A 26267-nucleotide genomic window follows, 5' to 3' on the forward strand; every position below is an offset into this window, starting at 1 on the left:
AAGAGTTGGAAGGTAGTGGTGCAAACACATTATAGTTAATTTTGAATTCAAGACTAAGGAATTTAGATTTAATTCAACAGGCAATGGCAATCACTTTAGTTGTCGTTGTTTAACCACTTTAGTTTTTGTTGTTTTTTAAAGAGCTGGATAACGTGATGAAATTCATATTGCAGGATAACTAAAATATGCTGGTACAGAACAGATTGGAGAGTGAGAAACTACAGTGAGGAGTTCAGCTGTTACACTGAGCCCTGGTGAGAAACTCTGATGTGAGGATGAGATTTTCAGGAAGGGTCCTCACATTGGCATGAACTTCAATAAAGCTATGACTACAATTACATCAAATTTCAGTGTGTTAAGTACTCACCACAAGTTGACAAAGTTAATGAAGCTTGGGGAAAATTCCCTTTCCTCGGAATTACTCAGCTGTGGGGGGTCTCCTTTTACTACTTGTGTCAGCTGATCAAATACGCTGTTCCACTTTGGGTAAGGGAATCGGCCCGTAGCCAGCTCATACTGAGGAAAGGAGAGAGGTAAAAGCAACACACACTCGGAATCATTTAATAGCCCATATAAGTGGCTTTAAAATCCAGGCCCCCAAACAAGTTTTGGAAAGGCCCTACCTAGGACCCCAAGACAAGATCCCAGTAGGGCCAGGGTAATCATTTTGGGGAAACTGAAGTGTGGAGCCCATAGAAAACTACAATTAGAAATCAGGCAAATAAAAGAAACTGCATATCAGACAAATTCAAGGACTTTGAGCTACAGAGCTACCTTAGAGAAAGGACATGCTTGTGTGTAGGTAGGGCTCCTTCAGTAATCAGCTATCAGATCAGAGATCTAAATAAATCTTGAAGGGACCTCAGAGGTCATATAATCCAACCCCTTCATTTTACAGATGAGGAAACTGAGGCCCAGGGAGGGTAAGTGACTTGCCCAAGGTCACACAGGTAGTAAGCATCAGAAGTAGATTTGAATTCAGGTCCTCTGACTCCAGAGCCAGTCTTCTTTCCACTGTATCATGCTGCCTCCAATTCAGAGACTCCTGAGTCCATCCAGAGTCCATCCAGAGTAGATAGCTCTATCGTGAAGGGCATCTGAGAGGTGAGGACGAGGGAGAAGGTAGGGAAACAGAGTCTAAATGGGTACACCCCCCTAAGGTGGTACAAAACATTTTCTCCATTGAGGGGTTCTCTGAGATAGATCCCAGGTACTTGGTATTAAGCCAACAAAATCAGAGGTGTACCCAAGTTTGAGTAGGAGACCAGGTAGAAGCCCTTGGTCAAGCAGTTCCACAAACTGAGGATTGAACATATAAGATAGGAAAACGAAAAATGAGCTGAGTTCAATGAATGAGTCTTTAGAATTCCTTGTTTTCTTGTCCTGTTCTGTTTTGTTCTGGCTGGGACATCAAGTAATACCTGACCAAAAGCATACCCTCCAACCTCTACCTCATATTTAAAATAATCCTTCAAAACCACCCAAAACAAAAACAGAGTATCTATCTCACATACATCCCTAAAATCCTTGACAATCTCTAATATGTTGATTTCTAACTTTTTTATAGAATTATTTTGGGAGGAATCTAGTCTTGAACAAGAATTCCTTCTATAATATAAGCAATAACTGGTCATCTAGCATATGCTTCACAAACCAAGATATGCTTTTCAGAATGTTTAAAAATTGTTAAAAGAAAGAACTGACAAAATCTGATTTCTTTGTACTACCAGCTAACCAATGTATTACTAAACTACTGGTGGCTAAGCACAAAAATGGCTGGAGAAAAAGATAACAATTGAAGGGAATAGCACACCAGGGACAGTTGTTCCACAGTCCTCTCCAATTTAAGTTAAATTAGAAGGACTGAATTACAATGCTAGTATGCCCACCAATGAAAAGGTAACCTATTATTGAAAATCAAGGCCAGCTTTATAGCTAGGCACAATATGTCTTCATGAAATGTTTACGCTGGGAAGTTCTCTCCCCAAATTCCTTCCCTCCCCTGATCCTCTAGCATGTACTTCCCCACACTGAGCTAAATGCTACTAGAAATTAACTCTTTAACTTTAATATTTATGATGCTATGTTCTGACTATTTCAATAAAGATACAACTCATCTGGACAACATACTTCTTCTTCTTTGCTTAATCTAACAAATTTTATCATCCTCATCCCTAATTTCTGAACATATTTCAACTGAATAGTTGTAAAGACCAGAAAGTTCACTGGTTCTCTACTTAATATTTATTATATATTTATATATAATACATAAAAAATATATGTAACATATTTTTTATGTATTATATATTTATTCCAGAAGGACTTATGAACTAAGTTCTCTTAAAGTTTAATCTCCTACATTTCACAAAGGACTACCCAATCCCATATGCTGCTATTTTATCACTCATTTGCACCCTAATATGAATAAATTTGTGAGATTTTTCTGGAGAATGGGATTTAAAAGATGAAGAAGAAAACAGGAAGACATCCCACTAGATGAGAAGGCAAAATTAGAATGGATCTGGGGATCGCTATGATCACCAGAATTCTTCATTTCTTCTTTATTGATACTTCTATGGAAATTTAGGATCTCCACATTAAAGTATCTTGCTGCTGCTGCTTAAATGACAATTACACTGTATTCATAAGAAACAATGAAAACCAGAAACATCACCTACTAGATGAATAAAGTTCAAGCATTATCACATATAAATGATATGTGATATCTACATAAGTGATAGCTCAGTGACCATTCTAGTTGGGGGTTCCTGGAGAATCCATTAAATCACACTCCTTACTAGATAAGTTTGAAGAAGTTCATCACTATGGGGATGGCTACCAAGTGACATATCTTTTGCTGAACTACTAAATTTGATTATAGACCATTTTGGGGGAAGAGGTGATGTTGGTGGGGATTATTTCCTTTCCACTTGAGGATCTGGTTCAAATGTGGATAAAATGTATGCACTACCTTGCCCCAAAATAGAGGCTAAAGTCTGACATGATCTGGTAGCCAATCCTCCAGAAAGAGATCTCTTCAAAACAACCTAGTAAGAATCAAGGTGGCATCTTAGAAAGATCATTAATGTCAGAAAGATCATTTATGTCAGAAAAGACATGGGTTCAAACCCTGCCTCAAATACTTACTAACTGCATGACCATGGGCAGGTCACCAAACCACTGTAAATTCAATTTCTCCATGTATAAAATGGGGACAATATGCCTACAGGCATATTACTTACATTACATGCTTCTTCTAAATAGCAATTAGATAAAGTGCAGGACAAACTTAGACTCTTAAGTGAAATGGAAGTGTCAGCTACGACTCTTGTTACTGTTGCTGCTACGGCTAGCTAGGCTGGCCCTTGGATGACAAGTATAGTCCACTGAAGGACCCGTGGAAGCAACTTTGTAGAACCAGTACGAGAGTAACCCTACTGGCAAAATCTTTGAGAACTCAAGGTAAATGCTACACCATGATACAGCAGTGGAGGAGGACTGTAGTGTAGAAACCAAGACACTGAAAAAGAAAAACAAAGATGAGGGAAACAGTTTCCCTTCAAATTTTCAAGCAAGTGACAGTGTGAGTAGACAGATACTTTTTTAAATGGTTTGTATGCAAGTAGCAAAGAAAATGATTTTTTAAGTAAGAAAGGTATCTGCTTCAATTTGTTGATATAAGCTGATTTTATCATAATATTATAACAAAGGATTTTAAGTATTCTGGCTATCATAACATTGTAACAAAACTAAGGTGAGTATATCATTTCTGGGTCTTGATCTGCTTCAAAGACTGCACCTTTGTGATCAAATTCGTTACCTGCTGGTATTCACACACTGTCGGCAGTCCACAGATACACCTAATTTAACTTAGGATTTACTGTTTATAGCCAAAAGTCCACAAGAAAGAAAAATGGATGCCTTCTACACTAGCAAAACTTTGCGGAAAATACTTATGCTTATTTCATGCTTTGTTGTTCTTTTTCAGTTAAAAAAAGTATTTTACAATTAGGAAAGTGACTATAAAAAGCAATCATTCAACATACCAACGTGATCCCCAAACTCCACACATCAGAACGGACATCATATCCTTGTCTCGATGCACTTGGGTCTATCCTTTCAGGCTAGAATAGAAATGGAAATCCCAGTCAATATAATAGCCAATTTCAACAAGGTTAGAGGAACTCAGAATAAACAAATAAGTATATTCTAGGACTTCTCATAGGAGATATAGCAGATCATTTGTGATTCCATTTTTTTCTTCAAGAAAGTCAGAGTATTTTACCAGATTATATTAACTGGCACAATCCTTCCAATCCAGCAGTAAGAAAATAAAGGTATCCAGGTCAGTTGCAAGGATAACCAAAGAGATATTTTTCATGCCACTATTAAGGACAAAGAAGCTATTACTGCTAGGGCTGGTAGGTTATTTTTCTGAGAATTTAGAGAATATTATAAGAAAGATAACAAAACACTTGGCAAGTAAATTTTAAATTTTATCACAATGCCTAAGAAAAAGCACAAATAAAAATTACCATCAAAACCTAGGGTCTTGTTTGTTTGACAAAATTATGTCCTACTTCACAATAATGTTGTTTGTTATAAAGGAAATTTTCTAAGATTTAAGTCAGTATAATGAATTCTTCCAATGTAGATAAATGTTTAAAAAAAAAAAAAAGGACCTAACAGTCACTGAAGGATACACCCTCACAGTATTGGCCAATATATTATAACTATATAGCTAGATAACTGAATGAATGAAGGAAGGAAGGGATGAAGGGATGGATGGATGGATGGATGGATGGATGGATGGATGGATGGATGGATGGAGTCACTGGGCATCAACAGGAAAACATATCAGAACTAAAACAGACATACTGTCTTATCCTTGTAGAAAACCTGTATGCCTGTACTTAGAACAGAGTGCCTGGCATAATGACCATTAAATAATTTCTTCTTCATTGAATGAAGACTAGCTATAGTTCTGACTGCTGCCTCTGGAAAAATGCATAATCCAGCTGCCTGGGATTAATAGCTTTCTTTACCATATGAGAATGTTGACTACTGCCATCTCTATTCATATGCCACAAGAAATTGTACTTGGTTCAGTGATAGCTAACATAGTTATCAATGATTGGTGACATTTTTATCAGTAACTTGGAGAAAAACATCAATGGTATGTTTATTAAATTTATAGATGATTTAAAACTGTAACATATGGATAACATGTTGGATATACAAGGAAAAATTCCATAAGATCCTAACAGGTTACGATACTGAGCTAGAGATAAGGTGAAATTTAATAGGGATAAAGTCTTATATTTGTTTCAAAAAACCAATTTCATTGTTCAAAATAGCTAACTAGCAGTTTATTCTCTCAAAAATTTGTTTTTTATTATTTTTGGAATTCTCTTATTTTTAAATTGAGTTCCAAATTCTCTCCTTTCCTCCCATCCCTCTCCCACCAAGAATGCAAGGAAATGATACAAATTATAGATGTGAAATCAAGCAAAACATATTTCCACATTAGCCATATTTTTTAAAAAAGAAAAGTAAAACTTTAATTTGTACTATGTCCATCAGTTCTCTCTCTAGAGGTGGATAGCATTTTTCCATCATAAATCCTTTGGAATTATCTTAGATTATTGCATTGATCAAAGGAGCAAAGTCTTTCACAGTTGATCATCATTACAACATTGTTGTTGCTGTTACATAGCTCTCCTGGTTCTTCTCACTTCACCTTGCAACAGTTCATGTAAGTCTTGTCATAATTTTTTTCTGAAACCATCTCCCATGTTATTTCTTATAGCACAACACTACTCCATTACAATCATATACCACACATTGTTCAGTCATTCTCAAATTGATGTGTATCCTCTCAATTCCCGATTGTTTGCAACCAAAAAAAAAAAAAAAGTTGCTATAAATATTTTTGTACATATAGGTGTCCTCCTTTTTCTTTGATCTCTTTGGGATACAGACCTTATAGAGGCATTATGGCAAATAAGTACAATTTTATAGCCCTTTGGGCATAGTTCTAGATTGTTTTCCAGAAAGATTGGACCAGTTCACAACTCCATCAACAATTCATTAGTATACCTATTTTGCCCTCAAAACCTCAAGCATCTGTCATTCCTCACAGGTGTGAGGTGATACCTCAGTTGTTTAAATTTGCATGTGTTTAATCAATAGTGACTAAAGCATTTCTTCATGCAACTATAGATAGCTTTAGTTTCTCCTGAAAACTTCCTGTTCATAACCTTTGACCATTTATCTATTAGGAAATGGCTCTTATTTTTATAAATTTGACATATTTGAGAACTGAGGTCTTATCAGAGAAACTATTATAAGTAATTTTTATATATTACTTTTAGCAAAATGGGGTTTCCCTGATTATCTCTTTTAATTAGGTTTACTTTTCTTTTTGATTTGTCTGAAATCATGATTGCTACCACTGCCTTTTTTTATTTTTTACTTCAGCTGAAGCATAATAGATTCTGTTCCAGCACTTTAATTCTAGTTGTCTTTTTATTTCAAGTGTGTCTCCTATAAACAACATATAGTTGGATTCTATTTTCTAATACATTCTGCTATCTGTTTCCCTTTTAGGAGGAGCTTATCCCATTCACATTCATAGTTATGACTACTAACTGTGTATTTCCCTCCAACTCATTTTGTTCTGTTTATCTTTCTCAATCTTTTTTTACCCTGTCATTCCTCAAAAGGCTAATTTTCTTCTAACCTCTGCCACTCTGAATCCACCCTTCCCTTTATCATTCTTCCCCATTTTTCTTATCCCTTCCCCTCCTACTTCCTTATTGGGTAAATTACATTTCTAAACCCCCCCCCACACACACACACACACTTTTCCCTTCTTTGAACCAATTTCATGGAGTGAGGTTCAAACACTGCCCACCAACCTTCCCTCTCCCCATCCTGCATTTTGCCCTCCACTATAAAAGCTCTTCCTTGTCCACCTCTTATGTGAAATAATTTACGCCATTCTACCTCTCCTCCCCTTCTTCTCACAGAGCATCCCTTTTTCACTTCTTTATTTTTTCTTTTGGGGGAGAATCATTCCGGCATAATTGACTTACATCTATGCCCTATGTGTAAACTCTTTCTAACTACCCTAATAAAGGTAAAGTTCTTGGGACTTACATGCATCGTCTTCCCATATATGAATGCAAATAGTTTAACTTTATTGAGTCCTTTCTGATGATTACTCTTTCATGTATACCTTTTCATGTTTCTCTTGATTCTTCTGTTTGAATGTCAAATTTTCTATTCAGCTGTTGTTTTTTTCATCAGGAATTCTTGAAAGTCCTCTATTTAATTTTGTTATTCAGTCATTTCAGCCATAAAATGTTTTTGTGACACCACTTAGGGTTTTCTTGGCAAAGATAATGGAGTGGCTTGTCATTTTCTTCTCCAGCTCATTTTATAGATGAAGAAAATTAGGAAAACAGGATTAAATGACTTGCCCAGGGTCACACAGCTAGGAAGTGACTGAGGCCAGATCTGAACTCAGGAAGACTCATCAGCACTCTATCCATTGTGCCACCTAGCTGTCCCCTCTTTTTCATTATATGTCCATTTCTTCTTTTGAAGGATTACACTCAGTTTTGCTGAATTTTTGTTCTTGTTATATCCCTAACTCCTTTGCTTTCTGGAATATCATATCCCAAGCCTTCTGTTCCTTTAATGTGGAAGTCACTAAATCTTGTGTGATCCTGACTATGGCTCCATAATACCTGAATTCTCTCCAGCTGCTTGAAGTATTTTTCTCTTCAACCTAGGAGGTGTGAAATTTGGCTATAATATTCCTGGGAGTTTTCATTTTGGGAACTGTTTCAGGGTATGATTCATGGATTCTTTCAACTTGTATTTTACCCCTCAATGGATCAAAGAGAGCAGGGCAGTTTTCCTTGCTAATTTCTTGAAATATGATATCTGAGCTCTTTCTTTAATCATGCTTTCAGGTAGTCCAATAATTCTTCAATTACTTCTCTTCAATTTTCCAGATCTTTTTTTCTGAGGAGAACTTCACATTTTTCCTATTTTTTTAAAATTTTTTGACCTTGTTTTATTGTTTCTTAATGTCTCATGGAGCCAGTAACTTCCACTTGCCCAATTCTAAATTTTAAGGAATTATTTTCTTTGTGAGCTTTGGTACCTATTTTTCCATTTGACCTTTTCTATTTTTTAAAGAGTTCTTTTCTTCAGTGATTTTTTTTTTGTTCCTCTTTTCTACTGGACCAATTCTGTTTTTTAAGAAGTTATTTTCGGAGGCGGAGCCAAGATGGCGAAGTAGAAAGACGCACATACACATAGCTCCAAACACACAAACCACAGAACGGCTAGAGGGGACCAAGCCAGGGCGAATTCTGCACCCAGAGACCACGGAGTATTGGAGCGAGGGAGATTTCTGCTCCAGAGAGACCTGCGGACCTGTCGCAGGGAGTCCTTCGCGCCGTGGACTGGGCGCCGGGACAGGGAGCAGAGGGCAGCCCTGCCGCGGCCACGACACTGTGAGGAAAAGATCCGAGAGGGCTACGGGGACGGGATCTCCAGCGGCCACGCAGGTCCCCCCACCCACAGAGGGACCTGCAAACCTCTCGCAAAAGGTCCGTCGCGCTGCAGATGCGGAGCCCAGCCCGGACCTGTGGCGGCGGCGGCCACAGCTCCGAGAGGCACAGATCTGAGAGGGCTCCGGAGGCGGGATCTTCAGTGGCAGCACGGGCACCCCAACAACAGGTGACTGACGGGGGTGGGTGAGAGAGTCTCTTTGGCGGGTTGAGATGGGAGTGGGGTGCCCCCAAGGCTCGGGCCCCCCCCCCCCCGGGAGGTGGGGGCTGAGAGGCGGCTGCGGACGGGGGCTCCCCAAGCGGGCAGGAGCCTGGATCCATTGTGGAAGGTCTGTGCATAAACCCCCAGAGGGAACTATGCCTGAGAGGCGGCCCTGCCCATGACCTCAGCACCTGAACTTAATTTAACACTGAATAGCAGCCCTGCCCCCGCCAAAAATCCTAAGGCGGGAAGCAGCATTTGAATCTCAGTCCCCAAACGCTGGCTGGGAGGACCAGGAGGCGAGGTGGGTGTGAGGAGAACATTCAGAGGTCAGGCCACTGGTTGGAGAAAATGCCAAGAAAAGGGAAAAGAAATAAAACTATTGAAGGGTACTTTATCGGAGAAAAGACACTTCCTCCCTTCCTTTCTGATGGGGAGGAACAATGCTTGCCATCAGGCAAAGACACAGAAATCAAGGCTTCTGTGTCCCAGCCCACCCAATGGGCTCAGGCCATGGAAGAGCTCAAGAGGAATTTTGAAAATCAAGTTAGAGAGGTGGAGGAAAGACTGGGAAGGGAAATGAGAAGGATGAGGGAGAAGCATGAAAAGCAGATCAGCTCCCTGCTAAAGGAGAATCAAAAACATCTTGAAGAAATTGGCACCTTGAGAACTAGCCTAACTCAGCTGGCAAGGGAGGTGCAAGGGGCCAATGAGGAGAAGAATGCTTTCAAAAGCAGAATTAACCAAATGGAAAAGGAGAGTCAAAAGCTCACTGAAGAAAATAGATCTTTCAAAACTGGAATGGTACGGATGGACACTAAGGACTTTTCGAGAAAGACAGATATCTCAGAACATACCGCGCAGATTCGAAAAATGGAAGATAATGTGAAATATCTTATTGGAAAAACAACTGACCTGGAAAATAGAATCAGGAGAGACAATGTAAAAATTCTGGGACTACCTGAAAACCATGATCAAAAGAAGAGCCTAGACATCATCTTCCATGAAATTATCAAGGAAAACTGCCCTGAGATTCTAGAACCAGAAGGCAAAATAAATATTCAAGGAATCCTCAGAACACCCCATGAAAGAGATCCAAAAAGAGAAACTCCTAGGAGCATTGTGGCCAAATTCCAGAATTCCCAGGTGAAAGAGAAAATATTGCAAGCAGCTAGAAAGAAACAATTCAAGTATTGTGGAAATACAATCAGGATAGCACAAGATCTGGCACCCTCTACATTGAGGGATAGAAGGGAATGGAACAGGATATTCCAGAAGTCAAAGGAACTAGGACTGAAGCCAAGAATCACCTACCCAGCAAAACTGAGTATAATACTTCAGGAGAAAAAAATGGTCTTTCAATGAAATAGAAGACTTTCAAATTTTCCTGATGAAAAGACCAAAGCTGGAAAGAAAATTTGACTTTCTAACACAAGAATGAAGAGAACCATGAAAAGGCGAACAGCAAAGAGAAATCATAAGGGACTTACTAAAGTTGAACTGTTTACATTCCTACATGGAAAGACAATATTTATAAATCTTGAAACATTTCAGTATCTGGGTACTGGGTGGGAGTACACACACACACACACATGCACACACACACACACATACATAGAGACAGAGTGCACAGAGTGAATTGAAGAGGATGGGATCATATATTAAAAAAAAAAAATGAAATCAAGCAGTGAGAGAGAAATATTGGGAGGAGAAAGGGAGAAGTTATATGGGGCAAATTATCTCTCATAAAAGAGGCAAGCAAAAGACTTATTAGTGGTGGGATAAAGAGGGGAGGCAAGAGAAAAACATGAGGTCTACTCTCATCACATTCCACTAAAGGAAAGAATATAATGCACACTCATTTTGATAGGAAAACCTATCTCATTATACAGGAGAGTGGGGGACAGGGGCACAAGCAGGATGGGGAGGAGAATGCAATCCGAGGTCAACACTCATGGGGAGGGAAAGGACCATAAGAAAACAGAAGTAAAGGGGGACAGGATAGGATGGAGGGAAATATAATTAGTCCTATACAACACAACTAGTATGGAAATCATTTGCAAAACTAAACAGATATGGCCTATATTGAATTGCCTGTCTTTCAAGGGGAAGGGGTGGAGAGGGAGGGAGCTAAGGAGGTTAGAACTCAAAGTGTTAGGACCAAATGTAATGTTCTTACCACTGGGTAACAAGAAATACAGGTTAAGGGGTCAAGAAAGCTATCTGGTCCTACAAGACAAAAGAGAAGACGGAGACAAGGGCAGGGAGGGAGGATAGAGGAGAGAGCAGATAGGTCACAGGGGCAATTAGAAAGCTTGGGTTTGGGGGGGGGGGGGGGGAGAAAAGGGGAGAAAATTTGTAACCCAAAATTGTGTGAAAATAAATGTAAAAAATTAAAAAAAAAAAAAAGTTATTTTCTTCAGTATTTTTTATGCCTCTTTTACCAAGCTCTTAACTCTCTTTTCATGATTTTCTTGAATCACTTTCATTTCTTTTCCCAATTTTTCTACCACCATTCTTATCACTTTGTTTAACTATTCCAGGGCTAGAATACGTATTGACATGAAATTATTAATAAGTACTCTTTAAATCTAGTCATCCACTAATACAATATCTCAAGGTATCTCCCATGTGTAAATCAGAATCATTCAGGATTCCTTGGAACATTAAATAAGAGAAATAACTTATCTTGTTCAATTATCCTCTGATAATAATCACCAGATGAGACATAAAGCAAGGAAATATTTGTATGGCAAAAGTACTGCTCACTGTGATGGAGAAAAAACTTCCTATAAAGCTTGTCCAATAATATGAATATCGGTAGAGAGACTACAGATGGATAAGAAGTTTAGCATAGAATGAAAAAGGAAGAGAATAGGCTAGGTTGCTTTAGGGAAATTGCAAAGCGCTGACCTCAAACTTTCCGTAACAGTAAAACCACATCTTTCCAATACAAATATTTTACTGGTGCTGATATACAACAATGTGACCAGGAACACCACTACCATGAAAGAAAAGCATCACACAAAGGCAGGAATGCTATATTGTAGAGATGAACGAGTTCAATGTGTAACCAATAAGTGGCTCTAAAAAGGAACAGTATCAGGATGTCATCAATATGACAGAGAGGATGGGCTTGTCACGATAAGATATAAGTATGGATGGACCGACCAAGTGCTCTACTGGTACTTTTACAATATCAGGATTTGAGTATTGTAGGGTTCACATATCTCAATCTTTTCCAGAAGAAAACCATGAAACCTTTTGCTAACACTTAGATAAACTATATCAACAAGAGTCTCCTGATCTATTAGTACAGTAGATAACAGGAAATATGGTTATCTTGGCATGATCTTTTCTAAATGATGTCATGATAGCTCTTTGTAATCACTGCTTCATGCTCATCACCCCATTTAGTAATATGTTCCAGAATCTTCTCAGGCATTTAAGTCAAGCTCACTAGCTCATAATTTTGAGATTCCGTTCTCTTGTATTTTTTGAAAAACTGGGACACTTATCCATCTCCAGTCCTGTAATACCTGAACTATTTTCCACAAACTTTCAGATATCCCATCAGTCAGTCCTTTCAGTAACCAAGGATGAGTAACGTGACTTGATGAATTTGTCAAGAGTAGCTCAGTCACATTACTGCTATTACCATACCTAGGATATCAACTCCCTATTACCCATTTTTACATTGTCCTTTCCCATTCAAAGATCATTCTCTTTGGTAATTGAGGAATGCCGCCTTCTCTCTTAGGCCAGTTGCCATTGCCCCAGACTCCCTGAGCAGCAAGTGGTTGTTTCCCTTCTTTAATCTTCTTTCCCCACAAAGTAACTTTTTTGTAGGCAAGTGGAATAAAATGACTTGCCTAGAGTCAAACAGCTAGTAAGTATCTGAGGCCAGATTTGAACTCAGGTCCTCCTGACTCCAGGGTCAGTGCTCTATCCACTGCACCACCTAGTTGTGCACCCCCTTCCTCCTCCAGTAACTTTGTTTGAAAATCTAGAACAACAAAAACCCTATTTTTGTTGTTCTTAGTTTAACTTGCCAGATGTATCCCACTCTTTCTCTGGTCCTTTCTAGAACAATCAACCAAACATTTATTAGTCACCTATGATGTGTAAGGCACTACAAGAGATGCAAAGATAAAAAAATAAAACAATCCCTGCTCTCAAGAAAACTCCATTTTATCAGAGAGATTACTTATACAAATAAGAATAAAAGAATAAATATACAACAGAATAAATAGAAAATAAACACAAGATAGTTAAGGAGAAAGAGTACAAAAGCAGCTGAGGGGGATCAAGAAAGCATGTAGAAGGTGGTGCTCAAAATCTTAAAGGAACTGAGGGATCCTATGAGAGAAAAGAAGTCCATTATAAGTAAAGGAATTATTATATAATAAAGACGGAAACTTAGGTTGTGAAGGGCTATAAAAACCAAACAGAGTAGTTTCTATGTAAGAGGAAATAAATAACCACTAGAGTTATTTGAGTAGGACAGGGACCATAGTCAAATCTGTGCTTAAGGGAAGTTATTTTGGCAGTTGTATAGAGAATGGGTTAGATTAAGGAGTGAACTAAGGCAAGAATACCAATTAGGAGGCCACTGCAATAGCTCATGAGGGAAGAGATAATGACTCTGTGACTAGAGAAAAGAGGACACACAAGAGACATGTTGAGGTGATAGAGAAATAAGATTTGTCAACTAAGTGGGTAAATAGATCTGGTAGTAACTTGCATAGAAGCAGGTAAAAATACTGGAGCTAGTAAGTTCACCAGAAGCATACAAAGAGAAAAGAGGCCAAGACAGAACCCCAGTGTACATCCACTTAGTAATGGAACATGATATAAAAATAAAGAATGCTGAAAAGGAACAAACAGATAAGTGTAGAAGCAGGAAAGAGAAGTATCACAAAAAAACAAAGAAGAAAGAACATATGGGAAAAGTCTCAGTACTGTTAAGCATGAGGGCTAAGAAAAGGCCACTGGATGTGGCAATTAAGAAGTAGTTGTAACTTTAGAGAGTGAAATTTTATAGTTGAGTGATGTCAGAACATCAAAAAGTTGAAGAGTGAGTGATAAGAGCCAAAATAAGATGCAAGGAATGTGTACCAATGCCCCTGAGTTTGTATGAGGCATTGGGGGAGATACATAAGATAAGGGCAGGAAGGGGTGCAAGGGCAAAGGGTAACAGTTTTACTTATACATATGAGGAAGATTTGGGGATTTTTTTTAATTCAGCAGGAAAGGAACTAGTAATTAAGAGGAGGCTGAAGTTTGGGTAAAGTGATTGAGGAGAGAATCTGCTAGAAAAGATAGAAGAAAAGGATCAAGGTCATATCATATATACAGAGTTGATCCTGGCAAGAACAACAGCCACCTTAATATAGATGACTAAAAAAGGAGAAGAGAGTAGAGGATGAAGTACAGTGGTTTTGAGATTAAGAGAAAAGGAGTAGAGGAGTTTATTGGGCAACACATACAAACGCAATGGCTCTTCGCCCAGCAAGAAGGATTCTGCTTTGTCCAATCAGTCCAACTCATTTCTCACAGCAAAACAAATGCAAAGCCTGTTTTTATTGCTTTTTTCTCTTAAAACAGAAAGGGCAATAGTTTAAATTGTATTACAATTCAGCTTTCTTCCAATTAGCTTCCCAGCAACTTCTTCCAGTTGGGAAAGCCTAGTCAACCAACAAAGTAATGCCTCTCTTCCAATAAGTAGGCTCTCTCCACAGCACTTAAAGCATTTCTGTTAGATAACTTTCACTTTGGCAGTTATGTGAAGGATAAATTAGAATGAGGAGAGATCAACTTTTGGAAGTCCAGCTGAGATGTAAGAAAGGATTGAAAATAAGGTGGTGGCTGTATGAGTGGAAGGAAAGGAGAGTTATTATGAAGACAGAAATGACTATATTTGTTAACAGATTGAATATTTAGGGTGAATGAAAATAAAGAGTCAAGGATAACCAAAAGGTTACGAATTTGGGTGACTGAAGGGATGTTAGTACCTCTTTAACAGTATAGAAATTTGGAAGGGTAGAGGATTATGAATTCCTTTTTGGAATTTGAGATGCCTAAGTATTCATGAACACTTAGAAATTTTGTAATGACCAAACTATTCAATGAACTCTTGCATTTTCCTTTTTTAAATCACGGATTTTCCCCCAAATGTCCTAAGTATCAAGATGAGGGAAAGAAGTTTCTACTTAGTTGAAAATGTTCAAGAGAAAGTTGGTGATAAGGTACTGGAATTCATGAGTAAGAGGGCTGGATATAGGGATCTGGGAATTATCTTCAGAGAATATAACTGAATGCATGGTAGCAAATGAAGTCACTGAGCAGATTACAGAGAGAAAACTTACTATGTGCAGTCATTTAATAATGAATATGCATACCCCTACACAATAAACAATCAAAAAGTTTCAGAAGTCATCACCACAGGTTGAAATAAATAGCTTCACCCCAAAAAAGGCACAGAATTTAAGAGCTAATGAACACTGGTATACATTTCAAGGTATAGGACCGATGTTGAGGAGGATAATCATATTTCTCTACATTATATTTCATTGTCAGAGCTATGCTATTCTGCTGCACAGTGTGCTCAGCAATTTTTATATTCCATAAACAGAAACAGTTGCTTCAAATGAGATATACTTAACAATACAGCAACACACAGATGATGATTTTTCCCCTTCTTCTTGGACAACCAGGGCTGAGGGGCAGGGGAGGAGGTAAAGACCAGGAATAGATTTTTTTAAAATGCAAGAATTCAGTGAACAATTTAATCACTACAGAATGTTTGAGTGTTCACAAGTGGTAAAAGGAGAAATGACAGCACAGTGTGGAAGAAATCACTTAGCCAAAACACAAAAGTATTATACTATCTTCCTTATTCCCAAGCACTAAATCTTTTTTCTAAACACTGGTGATATCATTTTGGGTCACTAGGTGGCAATCTCGCACCATCACACAGTAAAATGTGGGCTGAATTTGCATGGGAACCTGGGAAACAATGAATCAGCATCTGAAAATTTGAGAATGTATAAATCAAATCTGTTTTTCCATAGCTGTCACTCATTAGCTGGTACTCTGTCCCCTGGATTAATATAGAATAAGTCAACTCCCTCTTCCATATATCAGCCTTTCAAATAAATACTCAGTCTGCTATTTCAACTATTCTTCATGACATAGAGTCTAAGCCCTTCGCAAACCTATCACTCCCCTTTGAGTAAAATCTAGTTTGTTAATTTCTCTCTCAAAGTATAATTCTCTAAACTGGACTATCTGTTCCCAGAACATGAATTCTCCTATCAGTGGTGTTAAGGCAGGTCCTGATCTTTTTCATATGAACTATTAAGTTCCCACTTCCATCCTCTAATAGTACACTAGTCTGTTATGGCCTAAAGTTATGAATTTATATTTTTGTACATTTGGTTAATTTTGAAGAACCAGTCCTGCCTATGCATGTTTTTTAAAAAATTCAATAGAATAACAAATTGTCACAGCCAGATAGGACCTGAAGTTATCAAGTACTATCTCTACCTGGCTATGAATTCCCTCTAAATACCCAACAAGTGGTCATTTAAAGTTGCATTTGTGTTAAGGCCTCTAGTTAGAAAGAAGCTACTATTATAGGCAATGTGTTACAGCAGAAACAGGAGTCAAAGGACTTGGGACAAATATCACTCAAACTCTCTGTCTCAGTTTCCTTATCCGTAAAACGGGGAGCAGGGGAGGGGAAGGAGTGGGTCCCTGCCAAGGCTACCTTTTTTATTTTTGATGTCTTTAATTGTCAGGAAATTTTACCTTGCATGAAGCCTGTATCTGCCTCTCTGTAACTTCTACCCACTGCTCCTAGTTCTACTCTCTAGGAATATATAGAAACAGTTCAATGTCTCCTATATATGATAACTTTTCAAATTTGTGAATACAGATATAAAATCTTGGCTATGTCTTTTCTTCCTCACTTGGCAATCTCAGAGCTCTCCCCAAGGGGTCACTCTCTTTTAGACACCTTCAGGTTTATCATTACTATAGAAATGCAACTGGTGACAGGACACAATCCATTGCATTCTACCTCTTAATGAAGTTGAAGACAGCATTAGCTTTTTTGGAGAAAATATCAACTGAAGCCTAATAGTGAGCATGTGGTCCCCTAGATATCTCATAATAGTTTATAAACAAATTGTTAAATAAGTACATCTGTACCTGTAAAGTTGACTTTAAAAAAACCCATAAAGGTAAATTACACTTAATGCCTATTAAACCTTCTCTCCTCAGATATTTCCAGTCTTCCAATAGCTATTCCTGCTAGCTTTGTATCATTTGAAAACTGAATAAAGATGATCTGTATATTTTTACTTGTCAATAATTAAAAATGATAAACAGTGGTAAAATTGTTCAATATAATTTATATTATGCATATATTAGATACCTTTCCCATCTCTTTATACAAGTAAATGATATATAATGAGATGTGAGGCACTGAACAGGGTTATACCTTTAGATTTACACCAATCAATATTTTTCAAAGAATATAACCTGAAAAAGAATTTTTTCTAACCCTTATAAGGAACAAATCAAAAGAGGATTAGGAATTGAAAGAGCAAAGTAAGAAAATTTAATAAAATAACACGACCTAGATTTTCAAGTTATAAAGGAACTACCAAAGACCTTAATCCCCATGGAAATATGAGCAAACTCTACCAAAAATTTCATGAGTAATTAATATCTATACTGCACAAATAATTTTCAAAAACTGACCAGTAAAATACTACCAATAGAGTCAAATATGGCAGTAACATCTAACATTTGAAAGGGATAAAACAATGTCAGTAATGAGTACTGATGAAAAATTTTGAAATAAAACTTTAGAAAACGTCTACAACAATATTATTTTGTGATTACCCAAAGCTTCAACTTGTCTCAGCTTGCCTGTGCCATAAAGAACTCCTTAAACCTTTCAAAAAAGTCGCAAGAGAAGGTCCAAGTAGATGCAGTTACTATGTTTCTTCTCTGCAATCTCTGTATTAACAGTGTACATAACATTTGTGGAGCTAAAACCTTAAGGGTAAGTCTGCCCTAAACGAAAATGTTTTCAATACCAGCCAGAGAAACATGAATATCGGCAGCACCGCCAACAAACATTTGCCAAACACCTGTATGCAAAGCACTGCGCTTGGCAAGCACCGCATAATCACAAAGCCTTATAAAACATACTCCGTGTTTGCAAAGAATAAATGAGACTGGAGAGACAGAATAGGCAGAGAGAATGCTAACGAACATTCACAAGACTATATAACTGCTAAATAACAGGCAAAGACAGTAAGTGTCACAGGTGCTCAGAGGAGGGAAAGACCACTTTGGCAAATGGAGGATTTGAGGTGGGTTAGTAGAACTTAGCTAAGTGAAGAGAAATGGGGCAGAACTTTCTAGGTAGGTAGTATGGTGTAAATAGAGGACAGTCCCATAGAAAGTCATGTATCAAAACACATCAGTTCACCAACATGATAAATAACATACACATTAATGAAGACACTAAACTTACTGCCATGTACGGCCTGCACCCAGCATCTCTTGTTTTGGCAATGGAGTCCACAAGCTGTCCACTAATGCCAAAATCACAGAGTTTAATATTTCCACTTCTATCCAGAAGAATATTGGAAGGTTTGATGTCTGTAAAAGATAAATTAAATTCACTACATCAATGTTCATTTAAGAAAAAGAATAATAAAAATGGTACATATGGACTATAAATTAGCAAACATTAAATTAATATTTATCAACTCCAGTGCTTACTAGCTATGTGACCTTAGGTATGTCATTTCACAGCTCTATAATTCATTTCCTCATTTGTAAAATGGGGGAGGAGACACCAGAAAATATCGAAGGTCTTTTCTAGCACTAAGACTAAGTGAGTAACATTAAGTATAATGCTTGATCTACCATTCTCAAAAAAAAAAAAATCCACATAATATTTACTCTAACATTTATGCCCTTAATAGAAAAAGAGAAGAACATGGCAAAAGCTGACTTTACATACAAGCTGAAAAGTCTACAGATACGGATGAAAGGTAACTTTTCCCTCTAAAAGATGTCACATAGATTCTGGAGTATGAAGTAAATATTTAATTTCCATTAAAATTAGGAAAACATGATTTTTCTAAGTGTTGTTCTTTACAAACCATAAATAATAATAAAAACATGCTACAGAAAATATTCAGCTTATGTTTATGTTTTTTTACAGATGAGGGGATGAATTTGGTACAGAGTTTTGTAAGAAATGAGAATACATTTTTACATAAGCATATAAATACACACACACAAAGAGGGAAAGAAGTGTGGTGCATCAGAAAAGTGAGCCTCAAGTCAGAAAAATAGGTATGTGTTCAAGTCTTCCCTCTAATATTTACTGGCTTGTGTCTTAACCTCATAGTGCCCTAGAAAACTCTCAGTTGTCAAGAAGGTAGTAATAACCTGAATTGAGAGGAGTTTTCACATTTGTGAGCTACTTATTCCAATGAAATCACATGTCTAGTTATCCTCCACCCCCACCACCCACACATCTTTGTGGGAGATCCTGGTAAGGAACATCTTCTATCAAAGGTAGGTCAGTACCTTCTCAGCAACTTAAATCTTAAGAGAGTTACCTAGGAAACCTAGAAGCTAAAGACCATGTCTCTCCTTTAGGGGTTACACAGCCAGTATGTGTCAGATGTGGGACCTAACCACTCAACTGAAGTTCTCTCAAGTTAAAAGATATCTCTTAATTGACAAATCTGATGGTCCTTTCTCAGCCTTCAACCTTCTTTCTACATTTGACACTGCTGACTGAATACTCTCTACTCTGGAATTATATGGCACTAGTCTCTAGTGGTTCTCATTATGCCTGGTCACTCACAATCTTGGGATCACATCCTCTAACTTCAGATATTGCCCAAGTCTCACCTAGGCCCTCTTCTCTTTACTACTCATGCTATCATCAGCTTTCATGGGTCTTAGTCATCATTTCTATTAACTTACAATAATATTGAATCCAGATTCATTTTTTCCTCTACACTTCAATTCTATATCACTAACTTCCTACTGGACATTTCAAGCTGGAAATCCCAAAGACATCTCAAATTCAACATGACCAAATATCATTATTTTTCCCAAAAAAACACAATTTAATCTTGCCTATTACTGTATAAAGTACCACCATCTCCACCACTTTCCAATCTTCCAGGTCTGCAATCTTGATAACATCCAACTCATCACTCTCCCTCCTCTCTAATCAACTGCAAAAACTTGCCTCTTCTACCTCTGCAATATATCTTTTATTTAATTTCTTATCTCTATTCATATAGCCACCAACTTAGTTCAGATCCTCATCACTTCACACCTGACTATTGCATTAACCTTCTAAATAGTCTCCATGCAGCAAGCCCCTCCCCACTCAAATTCATCCTCCACACAGCTGGCAAAGGATTTTCCTTAATCACAGATATGATCATGTCACTCTCCTACTCAATGGCTTCCTATTCTCTGTAGGTCACACTATACAACTCCTCTGTTAAGTTTTCAAAGGCCTTCACAATTTGGCCTCAATCTATTATTCTAACTTCATTAAACAAGATGTCCCAAAAGATTTTTTTGAATAATCTGTATTATTACTCTCCTTTTCCAGCTTCCCTGGTAGAGTATTGCTTGAACCTCCTTCAAATATCAGGTACCAAAAAATAAATGAAGGGTAAACTTTTAGCCAAGGCCAATCAAGTAAACTATCTTTGTGCTTTTCTACCACTGTCTCATGCTAGATGGCTTAGGTGGCCCTCAAGTTGATGGCCCTGGGCTGGCATTTAGAAAAATGGGAGATCTTGAAAATGATTTTTTTTTCCTCAGACAGCTACCCTGACAACGATGACTTCTGTGACATGTTGAACCTGGCCATTTCCACAATATTTTAGTTTTCTCAAAGCTGTCTATAGTGATTTCTCTGTGTGAGTTGTGCCTTCAAAAGATCATAGGGATATAAGCACCAGAATGTCAGGGAAGACTTCTGTGTCAGCGAGAAGATGAGAATGCCTTTTTCCCCTTCAGTCCCCAGCTTGTACTGTGGGGCTGTGCCCTGAGTCACACAGCTGCTAGTGAAAAGAGCTAATGTTACACCAGGAAAATGACAACCCTACTTCTCCATAATGTAATGAGAGAAAGGGAAGGAGGGAGAGGGAGAGGGAGAGGGACAAGGAGAGAGGAGAGATGGAGAGGAAGGGGGGAGAGAAAGAGAGGGAGAGAGAGGGAAAGAGGGAGAGAGGGGGAGAGAGAGAGGAAGGAAGGGAGAGAGTAAGGGAAAGACAGAGAGAGAGAGGGAGGGAAGGAAGGAGGAGAGAGGGAGAGGGGAAGAGAGGTGGGAGGGAGAGAGAGGGAGAGAGAGAGAGAAAGAGAGAGAGATAAAGAGAGAGATGGAGAGACAGAGAGATAGAGGAGAAATTCTAGTAATTGCTCTTTAACCTTTTCAAATATATTAAAGACTTGGTTAGTAAAAACCATTCTTGTGAATATTTAAGGAGTCACTGAGAATAAGAAAGTCACGGTTATCCTCAATGTTGTGACTGTTTCTTTTTCTTGTTACAGGACTTCATTTCTGAAACCAGAGATTCTGCATGAATTTGTGGTTCATGTATAATGGAGGCAGCAAGGTATAGGGGATAGAGAAAAGACATGAAAACCAAGAAGACCTGGGTTCAAGACCTACCTCTGACATATGCGAGTTGTGTGATACTAGGCAAATCACTCAACCTATAGGTATGTTAAGCAACTCTCTAAAGGTATAAACTGCAGAGAGGCTGATGATCTGTATTGGAGGGATACTCTTCACCTGAGATTCCTATGCCAATAAAATCACAGATGGACAGATGGATGGATGGATGAATAAAGATCCCTAGTGCGCAGTCACTATGCCTAGACAATGGGGACAACTGGGGGGATCCCCCAATTTGCCAATCTGGGGAACTCCCTATGAACCTGAGCCTACACAATGGCCTTTTCTAGGTGACTCCATGTTTACTTTCCTTCTGATGACAGAGGGATTCTAGTTCCTTGCTAAAGGGCAAACACAACAAGAGATTTACTTTAGGTCTCTTGTATCCTACGATGAGAGATGAAAGGCTATGCCAAAGAAGATTGGTCATGGAGCCAGAAGCCTATTACCCAACAATTCTCAAATTCCAAAGATATTTAAGAGTATTCTTCTGGCATTTAAGTAACCCTTGGTTCTCAAAGGCTAAGCTGGAAAAATTTCAAGACAGATCTACTATCTGAGGACCAGATTAGGTAAGTTCAAAGTGATTCATTTGCTACAAGCTTGGCAACCAGGTGAAGAATTGCATTGGTCAGGATGAATCACAAACTGCATAAAAACACAAAATGACCCCTTTTCCAGTGGTGGAGTAGCAGAAAATGGAATATTAGGAATCAGTCTTTTTCCTCTATGCCTTGTAAACAAAGTCTATCTAATCCACACACATCATTTTACAGACTGGAAAACAGGCCTGGAAAGGTTAAGTGACCTCTCTAAGATCACTGGAATTGGTTTCAAAGTGTGCTCAACAGCAGTGAGAAATATCATTTCATATAATATTTGGTCATCTTTTCTGTCAGTACTCCCAAAGAGTAAAAGCAAACAAAAATAATTGAAGTTTATGAGCCAAGAACTATTTCAACGTATGGATAAGTAGAAAAGTCTATGTATACTATGATAGGATTTTCCAAATCAGGTCAATGTATAATTTGATATTAAGTTGGTTCAATGTGAAGATTGGATTCATGGAAACACTATGAATATAACTGGAAAATAGAAATGAAAGAGGCAAAAAGCCTGTGTGTTATTCAGAAGACTAACATTTGTACCTGATGAATACTTTTCTTCAAGTTGAATCAGAAGGTGCTGCCATGGTGAGCACTACATAACACAGAATACAAATGAACAAACAAAAAACCAAAGTTGACTATACCTTAATAGACAAGAAATGACTGGTTACAGAGGTAGCAGTCATCTCAGAATCAGCTGTCTCTGTGCAGTCAGATCATCAACTGTTTAGAGCAAAGGTCAAAATAAATATGAAAGTGGAAGATTAAGATGAAAAGACATCGTATGTGATTATAGCTGCTCCAACCAGAGCTATTTTAAAATAAGCTGATGACTATTAAAAAGTAGGACAGTAGGACAATGATTAGGACATTTAATCAACACAAAACTGTTACAAATATTAAGAAAAAAAGCCTAGTAACTGTCTCACTCTGCAAATACAATCTCACTGCCAAGGCGCAGGATGACAGCCAGACAGCAAAGGTTTAGAATACAAGCTCATTTGTAAAACATAACTGAAGAGGATGGAAACTAGAATCAGAAGTGCATCACAAAAGATGGGGGGGGAGAAGCAGCTGAGAAGAAAACAAATTTGCAAAGACAGCTTGGCATAGGATCCAGTTAAGGCAGATCATCTCAAGAGCATCTGTAGATTCAAACAGGACAACATACCCAAATTCAGCAAATTAAACACCTGCTACATGCGTGGCATTGTAGAAACAAAAGCAACAATGATCCAATGCTTTCCCTCAAGGAGCTTATAGCCTACTGAAGAGTGGTGGTAGGGGTGGTGGATATGACATGCCCCTAGATAAATATAATATGATATAATACAAGGTTAAGGTAGGGTGAGGACAAAGGAGATATCCTGACAAATTTTTGAGGAAAATCTGAAAAAAAAAAAATGAACACTTTCTCTTGGGAAGGGGACACCTAAAACTATACCTTGAAAGATAAGGATTCTGAATAGTGGAAATGAGAGAGTGTACTACAACCATAAAGGACAGGCAGTATGAATGCATTGGAAGCATTGTGTTAAGTTTTATATTTGGATGGAATAGTTTATAAAGAGGAGCAATGTAAATAAAGGCTAGAAAGTAAGTAGGCGTCAGACTACAGAAGGTCTTATATGCCAGAATAAAAAGTTTGTATTTTATCCTTAAGCAAAAGGCAATCCCTGAAGGTTTTCTAGAGTCACACAACCAGCATGTGTCAAAAGTGGAAGACCATCTTATTATCATCTGGAGATACCATGTCATGTTGTCGCAAACCTTATATGTTATATGAATTTGTTTTTGTGACTAACACTGCTAAAAAGTGTTTTTAAAATTTAAGTGCTATGAAAGAAAGTACAGTCTTTTATGGCAATCTGTGTCAGGATAACTACAATAGTAAGTAAGGAGATCAATGATTTATAAAGAACCAACAATAAACACGGAAATAAGTTTTGACCACTGTATAAAAAACAAACAGAAAAATCAGATTACAAGTTTTATGTGATTCACCCTTAAAGAATCAAGATATTAACATTCATATTCTGATTAAATCTTGCCTCCCCAACCTCTCCCCCAAGTATCCAAATACCAATCAATAAGTGTTTCTTCTGCAAAATAGAGAAGGCTGTGCTGGATATTATGGTAAATAGAAGCAAAATATATCCCTGCCTACATAGAAATAAGACTAATAAAAATTAAAGAATAAGAAAGAATACAAAATGTGTTATGTGCTATGAATTAGCAGGTACTGTAGCCCTCTAACTAGTCTCCAGGTGATTTCCTCATGCTGGTCTCTTCCTTAAGAACCTTCAATGGCTCCACATTACCTATGGGATAAAGAAATTAATATAACTAGGATCTGCAGAATCTGCCTCCAAACTACACTTACGAATTCACTGTCCTGCTACTTCCCTATTTAAAACCTAGTCTACTCACTTTTCCCTAAGTTTCTTGTCTCCTATTTCTCTGCTTTTGTTCAGCTGGAGCAGTGTGTTATATAACTCTGTGTGTGTGTATGTATGTATGTATGTATGTATGTATGTATGTATGTATGTGTGTGTGTGTGTGTGTGTGTGTGTGTGTGTATACGTGTCTTTGGGTCCTGTCACCCAATAATACTGTAAAATCACTCAAGGCAGTAATCTTGCACAACCAGGCTTCATCTTCCTGCTTTGTTTCATCAGTAATGAGATTAATCTTCTTACAATATTTATTTCATTTTTCTACTCCAATCCTATAAAACCTTCATAAAGCAACTTCCAGACCACAGAATAAAATCCAAACTCTTTAGTTTGAAATAGAGTCCTTAACAATCTGGACCCAATACACCTTTTTGACCTTATTCCCACCAATTTCTCACATGAACTTGCCATTCCATTTTGTCTGGCCCACTTATGTGGACCTCTGCATACCTTGACCTTTCCTGCTATTTTGTATCCACCATATAACACAGTGCTATAATACAAATGGTAGGCTCTCAACTGCTATATAGTGAACGAGTGAAAGCAACCTTTAAGAGTATAATCCAAATAGAATGGCAAGTACAGAAGTCAGATTTTAAGGAGACGAAAGAGTAGGTGGAGAGGAATGGAAGCTGCAAGGGCAGATTATGTATTAAGTTAGTTTAGCAGTATAGAAAAGGAAAGATAGAAAACACAGTTGAGGAGGCTGTAGGGAAAAGTGAAGGTGATTTAAAAAAATAGTAAAAAATGTACGTAGATATAAAAATATATCTACATATATATATATACAAACATGGGTGTATAAATGGCAATTTATATATGCATGTGTAGGCACATATACACATACATATTTCTAAAGTCAAAGGAAAATGGAGAGACTAAAGATCCTGGAGAACTAGGTACTAAAAGTGGCAACATTGTCCCTCTGGATAGAGAAATAAATCAAAGGCCAAAGTGAAAGGGCTAGATTTACAGGAGGAAGTGGAACATTATTTCCTTTGAGACTAGAGGGAATAATAACCACTTGTGTTTTTATAATAATAATAGCTTTAGGGTTCACAAAGAACTTTCTTTCAAACAGCCTTGTGAAGAAGATAATATAGCACAAACATTACTATTCCCATTTTACAAATGAGTACTTGTCCATGATCACACAGCTAGAATATGCCTGCTGCAGGCTTCAAACTCAATTCTTTGTTCATCATTCTAAAAATGAAGGATTTCTTGAAATGGAAATGACAGTAAATACAAGAGCTCATGTTACACATATTTTATTTTCTCCATAAAGAAGATGAGAAGCTGGTGACTGGAGAAGAAAGGTGACATGAAACAGCTATTGATCAGATCTAACAAGGAAATAACAAGAGGAAGAAGACCAAGCTAAGTATCTCAGAAGTAAAGTAGTGCCTCCTATTAATGAGAAGCAGTTTTGCCCAGGTTGGTGTATTGGTGAAGGAATATAACAATTTAAGCCACTTAATTCAATTTTGACAGTTTGTGGAATTCTTCATTTGGCAATATTAGTTTTCTAAACTAGCTATAAAGTAGTCATTTACATAGCTATATAGTCACATATCAAGAAAAATTGTTTCACAATGAATGAAAAGGGCACTTTAAATATAAATTGTAACCAAGTTTGAATTCATTTCCAAAATTCATATTAGT

The 26267-nt window shown here is 37.6% G+C and overlaps 1 protein-coding gene across 9 annotated transcripts in view; it reads right to left on the reverse strand.

Moving 5' to 3' along the window:
- Positions 1-26267, reverse strand: part of MAP2K4 (mitogen-activated protein kinase kinase 4) — a 202584-nt gene that overhangs the window by 53018 nt on the left and 123299 nt on the right. For 8 of the 9 annotated variants that reach the window (XM_072645058.1, XM_072645057.1, XM_072645064.1 and 5 more), the window contains 3 exons: positions 18344-18471; positions 4047-4124; positions 368-516 (listed from right to left, as the gene is read on the reverse strand). In XM_072645058.1, coding sequence (XP_072501159.1) covers positions 368-516; positions 4047-4124; positions 18344-18471 — 355 coding nt within the window. Of the gene's footprint in view, positions 1-367; positions 517-936; positions 1098-4046; positions 4125-18343; positions 18472-26267 lie in introns of those variants that run through there. The other variant, XR_011974941.1, reaches the window with a different exon arrangement.

This window comes from Notamacropus eugenii, chromosome 2 (genome assembly GCF_028372415.1).
Source record: "Notamacropus eugenii isolate mMacEug1 chromosome 2, mMacEug1.pri_v2, whole genome shotgun sequence".
Classification (NCBI taxonomy): Eukaryota; Metazoa; Chordata; class Mammalia; order Diprotodontia; family Macropodidae; genus Notamacropus; species Notamacropus eugenii.